We start from the raw sequence: 5,634 nt of genomic DNA, 5'->3' as shown, positions 1-5,634 counted from the left end.
TGTCGGGGGAGAGGGGGGGCCCTGAAACAAGGAGCCCCCTTCAGCGTGGCCACAGGCGCCGTGCAGCGCGCGTGCACAGCATTGTGCCGGGAGCGTGCAGAGGGAAACCCGAGCTGGTTTGCAGGAGACCTGTGTGCTCAGCTCCTGTGGTGGCTCAGCAGCAGCCCAAACTAGCAGCTGCCCCGCTCCTTGCTATCACGGTGAGAAGTGCTTCCTCGCCTTGCCCCCCCGCTGCAGCAGCCAGCCTGGGCAGCGGTGTCATCGCTTGAAGCTTGTCCCCTTCCACGAGACCTGGCCTTTGTTGCTGACCTGCTCCAGGACTCCACTCCTTTCCCTAGAGCCCAGCCTTAGCTGAGCGCGTTCCCGACAACCTGCCTCGCATTGAGGACACCATGCAAAGCTGCAAGAGCCCGACAGCAGAGCCAAGGAGGGAAGCAAGGAGGACACAGGCCTCTCCGGGACACGGTGGGTGAGCTATTTATGGGCTTTGGGAACGGGGGGGCCCTCTGAGTCTTGACCTCCCGTAGAAACCGTGGCCTTAGCTCACCTCCTCCTGGCATTGTGGGGAAAGGATTGGGTGAGTCCTAGGAACAGGTGTATAACGACCCAGGGGCTTCACCAGGGGTTTGACAGTGCTGTGAGAGACAGACAAGACCATGTTAATCCTCTCTCCCTCTCTGTTTCTTAAAGATTCTGCTAATGCTTCCTTCAAAACTCTCTGCACCGTCAGGAGGCTGTTCCTGCTGCTCGTGGTCACTGGGCTGCTGGCGGGGGCAGCAGCTGGGGCTGGGGCAGGGCTCCTAGGTCAGTGTCTGCTCCGGGACAGCCCTGCCGCTGCGGGCAGAGCCCAGCTGCCAAACTGGCGAGCGAGTTCGGGGCGCCGGCAGCAGAGGTGGTGGTGATGGGAGCTCCTTGGTCAGTGAGCTGTGGCTTGGGACGGGGGGACGTGGCTGGGGTGGGCTCTGCTGGTGGCTGCTGTGGTGCCAGCAGCAAGCTGCAGCTGTGCCCGTTGAGAGGGTCATCACCTCTTCCAGTGGGCAGTGCAGGATCGTTCCCAATATTGTGCATCCTCGGATGCTGCCGAGGCTGTGTGAATCCACCTCCACTCCCTTCTCTGTTTCCTGAAGTGAAACACCTGAAGAAGCCTCAGCCAGACCAGGGCTTCACCCTGCTGCAGGAGCCAGATGAGATCCCAGCGTGCAGTGACGGTGAAGAGGAAGACCCCGTGGTCCGTGGGGCTCCCAATAGAGGTTTACGTCTTTGCTTGCTGCTGCAGAGGATGGGGAGAGGGGAGCAGTGTGCAGGACAGTGCCTGCCAAGCCCAGCAAGAACAGAAAAGATGCTTTTTAATAACAAATATCTCCTGCTGATCCACTAGCTTCTTTCAGCTGCAGGTTGTGATTTTTGCTTCGCTTTTAAGTCCTGCTGCATTCCCCAGCATTACGGCTTCATTGCATAGGGTGAGCCTACAGCAAAGGCAACTCTTGCAGGACTCCTTTGCATGTAACCGCTCAGCAGAGCTGCCACGCAGGCACTGAGAATATGCAGATAGGTTCATGTATTGTTTGTAGTTGCTTCGAATGGCTTTTCCTGGGGTTTTGGGGCTTTTTTTGCTTTAGATGTGCATGACCATCCACTGTGCTGGCCCTGCACAAAACACTGCGAGGAAGGGAACTTGCAGGTTGTCTTTAAATGGAATGGCTTTAGTGTCTTTCAGAATAAACACGGCGAACTCCCTGCTGGAAGCGCAGGTGGAAGGCCATCCTGGCTGGCTCCTGGCATGCCACGAGCACTGGAGTCTCTCCCTGGGCACCCTGCTCTGCCGGCAGCTCGGGTATCTCAGGTGGGCACAGCAGAGGGCAGCCGCTTAGACCCCTACTCGCCCTTTTCCAAGGGGAATGATCTTGGCTAAAGCAGGTGCTTCAAGGCTGGGAGATTTGTCAGGGCAGCAGTGCCCAGATTGCACAGCTCCCTGGTGAATGCAGGACAGGAACCAGGGCTCGGGCTGGCATGGAGACCTGCGAGAAGAGCTGCAGAAGATCCTTCCTGCCAAGGAGGTTCATTCCTGGCTGCCAGAGCAGCAGGACTGTGGACCGTTGTTCCCATGGCAGGGTTACATTCCTGATCCCCTAGCAGGTTCCCAGCCCCTTCCTGGGACACTTACTGTTGCTTCTGCAGAATGACCCATCAGAAAGGAGTGAACTTGACGGACGTCAAGGTGAATGACACACAGGAGTTCATTCAGGTGAGACCCCACCAGGAAGGCAGTCTGGAAGACATGTGGCAGGTCAGGTAAGGGCAGCTCTGGGGGAAGCAGAGTTTGCTGGTGGGGCTGAAACAGTGGCCTTTTTTTCAGGCTTAAGAACGTAGAAAACTGTCCTGGTTTTGTGCAGTAGGCAGCCCCTTTGGGGACTGCTGCAGCTGCCCTGGAGCTCCCTAGTGCCCCAGGGATTTTGGTTCATGTGCATTCTGACCAGAGGCTTATTCCCATGCAGGAGCAGCTGTGAATCGGGTCAAATTGTGGCTCTGAAATGCTCAGGTGAGTGCCTCTCTCCTCTCCTACGTCCCCAAGATCTCCCCCTGGATCTAGCAGTTTCTTCGCTCCCACTCCACCCGCTTCCCTCACCCGCCAGCGTCAGGGTCTGGCACCCGGAGCTTCGCCTAAAACGTGCTCCCCGGCTGTCTTGCAGAGTGCGGGCTGCACCCCAGTGCTGCGCGGGTGGTCGGGGGGGCGGACGTGCCCCCAGGACGCTGGCCCTGGCAGGTCAGCGTGTACCACGGCTCCCAGCACCACTGCGGAGGCTCTGTGCTGGCACGCGAATGGATCGTCACGGCAGCTCACTGCGTGCACAGGTACCTCCGGGCTCTCCCGTGCCCAGCCTCAGAGGCGCTGTCTGTCTGCTCTTATCCCAGGCCTTGGCGCTTGTTGCCCTGCAGTAAGAGGCACGCTGTATTTCTGCTCAGTTACAGGCGGCTTCAAGCCTCCGCCTGGCTGGTTTTCGCAGGCATTATCACCCATGGCTCGATGAAGCAGGAGGCTGGGGTATCAGTAAAGAAAATAATTTACCACCCGCTTTATAATGACAATAGCCTCGACTATGACATTGCTCTGATGAAGCTCCAAGTCCCCCTGAATTTCTCAGGTAAGATGCTGTCGCGATGCTGTTGTGTCCTTCTCCCATCTGTGGAGTTGTCTGTCTTATCCCAGAATTAAGAGATGGACAAAAACCAGCCTCTTCTGAACCTGCCATTTCAGAGCAGCTCTTTAAGGATATCCAGCCTGGTACCCGGGAGGCAGCACGCACAGCAGCGTGGTGCTTTGAACTGTGCCAGAGCTGTGAATTACTGGGAAGGTGGCTGTGGGAGCTGACGTCTCCAGAGCGCCTGGCCCGAGAATCTTTCACTTCAACGTGGCGGGCTGAGTGGCTCTGCAGGCTGATAGCTCCGCAGCCCTTCCCTGGCTGCTCGTGCTCAGCACAGCGCGAAGCTGTCCCGGCTGGCCTGGCACTTACCCATCTCCTTAGCAGATGCCATCCGTGCTGTGTGTCTGCCACCCTCCCACCAGGACCTCTTCCAGGGCACGCAGTGTTGGGTCTCCGGCTGGGGCTATACCAGACCAGACCAAGGTAAGCTCCCATCTTGTCCCTGCTGCTCAGCCCCGACCGGAGGCTTTCCCCTTGCTCCCTGCTGGCCCTGGCCAGTCCCTTCCATGCCTCGTGTGATCTTGCAAATGCCCCCTCCTGCCTTCATCCCACCCCTGCTCCAGCAGCTCTGCAAACCACATCCACAGCCCCTCTGGGCCCGGCCATATTTAATGCCATAAGGTGATTCCATCTTTCCCATCCTCTGACTTCTCCAGCTAGTGCCCTGCTCTTCCCCTCTCGCTCCCTGCAGATCTTGGTTTCCTCTTGGCTTCTCTCTCTCTCCAGCACAGGTTATCGAGACACTGAAGGAAGCGCTCGTTCCCTTAATCGGTACCAAGAGGTGCAATAGTTCGTGCATGTACGCAGGCGAGCTCACCGCCAGGATGCTGTGTGCCGGCTACCCGCATGGGAAAATAGATGCATGCCAGGTGAGAGGAGGGAGCGAGTGGTGCATGCTGGGTGTGCACAGCAGGTGTGGAAAGGGCCGATACGCTCTATGTCCCTGTTACGCTCCAGCAAATGCTGGGGTTTGGGGCAACAGCTTGCAGTAAACAGTCTGTGGGGGGTAGTGCTGGGCCCACTGCATCTTGCACTGCAGCGTGGAGCCCGCAGCGCCCCGGTGCATCGATGTCGGGCTGATATTTAGCTATCCTTATAGAAGGAACACGGCAACCTTGCAGGCAGGCACACGCTACTCTTGTACCGGCGTTACAGCTTCTTGTATGGCTGATGGCACAAAGCCGTGTGGGAGAAGGCAGCCTGATCTGCATCCCAGCTGCGAGCGGGGCAGAGCTGCTTCATTAGTGCCCGCCCTTTCTTGCAGGGTGACAGCGGGGGCCCCCTGGTTTGCCAGGATGAATTCACGTGGCGCTTAGTGGGCATCGTGAGCTGGGGCCAAGGCTGTGCTGAACCCAACCACCCTGGGGTTTATACCAATGTGGCTCAGCTTCTGCCATGGATTTATCACATCACTGAGGTAAGCTGGAGCAAGCAAGGGCGTATGTATGTTCAGCCTGACCTACAGCCGTGCGTGTCGCATACGCAAATCCCAATGCTAGCATCCTATTTTAACTCTTTGCTTTGCTACCCTACGCTCACCCTTGACGCACGAACCTCTCGGACAACCTCTTTCATGGTACTGATTCAGTTTTTTGTTTTCTTTTTTTTTTTTTTGGACTAGATCTACTAGAAAAGGCAAGGAGAGACTTCACAGAGCAACACTTTGCCCTTTCCACATAGTAAGTGGAGAACGGTCCAGGACTAATTCGTACTGTGTTACTATAACCCTAACAGAATCCCCAGACAATGGTAGAAAACATGCTCAGTATAAATAGTTTATTAAAGAAAATAGCAAATTACATTTCTGTGAACAATCCACATGGGAGAGGTGGTGGTTTCCGAAATACGCGCTTTTTTGGATTGCTATGTGTAAAGGGGCAGGGGATCCCATGAGATGTAAGTGTTACGGGAACACTCTCAGCCTTCAGATAAATCACTTGGAGGGGAAGAAAAGAAAAAGCTAGAGTTTCAAGTGGCGGTCAGCTTTTGCTTCGGTATCTCCCTTGCTGCATTCCCATGTGCTGGACTCAGTCTAACTGCCAATTTGGCTGCATTTGCCCCCTCGTTATGCCAGTTAAAGCCCGAAACGGAAGGGTCTCCTCACCACCTGCGATTCAGGCCCCGCAGAAATGCTTGGAAATGTGAAGAGAAGTCAGACTAAAGTGCAAATGTAAAGGATACAACAGTAGTTGATAACAGATGAAAACATTAAGCTCTGTGATGGAAACTTCTTTAAGCAGGTTGTAAGCACTGCGTGGTAGGAAATACTTTGTTCCATGTGTGCAGCGACTGGCACATCTTGGCCTCTGGGCTGTGGTTTAATGAATGCTCTTGGTGAGGTTTTCAATTAAAAGAAATGTATGTTTCTCGGAGTCTCAAAGATAGCCTTTTGTAACTTAAGCGTGCACTCATAGCATTATCTTTTCATTCC

At 55.4% G+C, this 5,634-nt stretch overlaps 1 protein-coding gene across 1 annotated transcript in view; it reads left to right on the top strand.

Moving 5' to 3' along the window:
• Positions 1–5,634, top strand: part of TMPRSS5 (transmembrane protease, serine 5) — a 38,354-nt gene that overhangs the window by 31,903 nt on the left and 817 nt on the right. Inside the window, exons 6-16 of the mRNA XM_009329556.1 lie at positions 339–465; positions 691–804; positions 1,128–1,228; positions 1,620–1,843; positions 2,179–2,292; positions 2,496–2,539; positions 2,691–2,853; positions 2,965–3,143; positions 3,528–3,626; positions 3,930–4,072; positions 4,468–4,620. Coding sequence (XP_009327831.1) covers positions 339–465; positions 691–804; positions 1,128–1,228; positions 1,620–1,843; positions 2,179–2,292; positions 2,496–2,539; positions 2,691–2,853; positions 2,965–3,143; positions 3,528–3,626; positions 3,930–4,072; positions 4,468–4,620 — 1,461 coding nt within the window. The remainder of the gene's footprint in view (positions 1–338; positions 466–690; positions 805–1,127; positions 1,229–1,619; positions 1,844–2,178; positions 2,293–2,495; positions 2,540–2,690; positions 2,854–2,964; positions 3,144–3,527; positions 3,627–3,929; positions 4,073–4,467; positions 4,621–5,634) is intronic.

This window comes from Pygoscelis adeliae, unplaced genomic scaffold, assembly GCF_000699105.1.
Source record: "Pygoscelis adeliae isolate BGI_AS28 unplaced genomic scaffold, ASM69910v1 Scaffold268, whole genome shotgun sequence".
In the NCBI taxonomy this organism is placed as follows: Eukaryota; Metazoa; Chordata; class Aves; order Sphenisciformes; family Spheniscidae; genus Pygoscelis; species Pygoscelis adeliae.
This window is presented reverse-complemented; position numbering and strand designations above follow the sequence as displayed.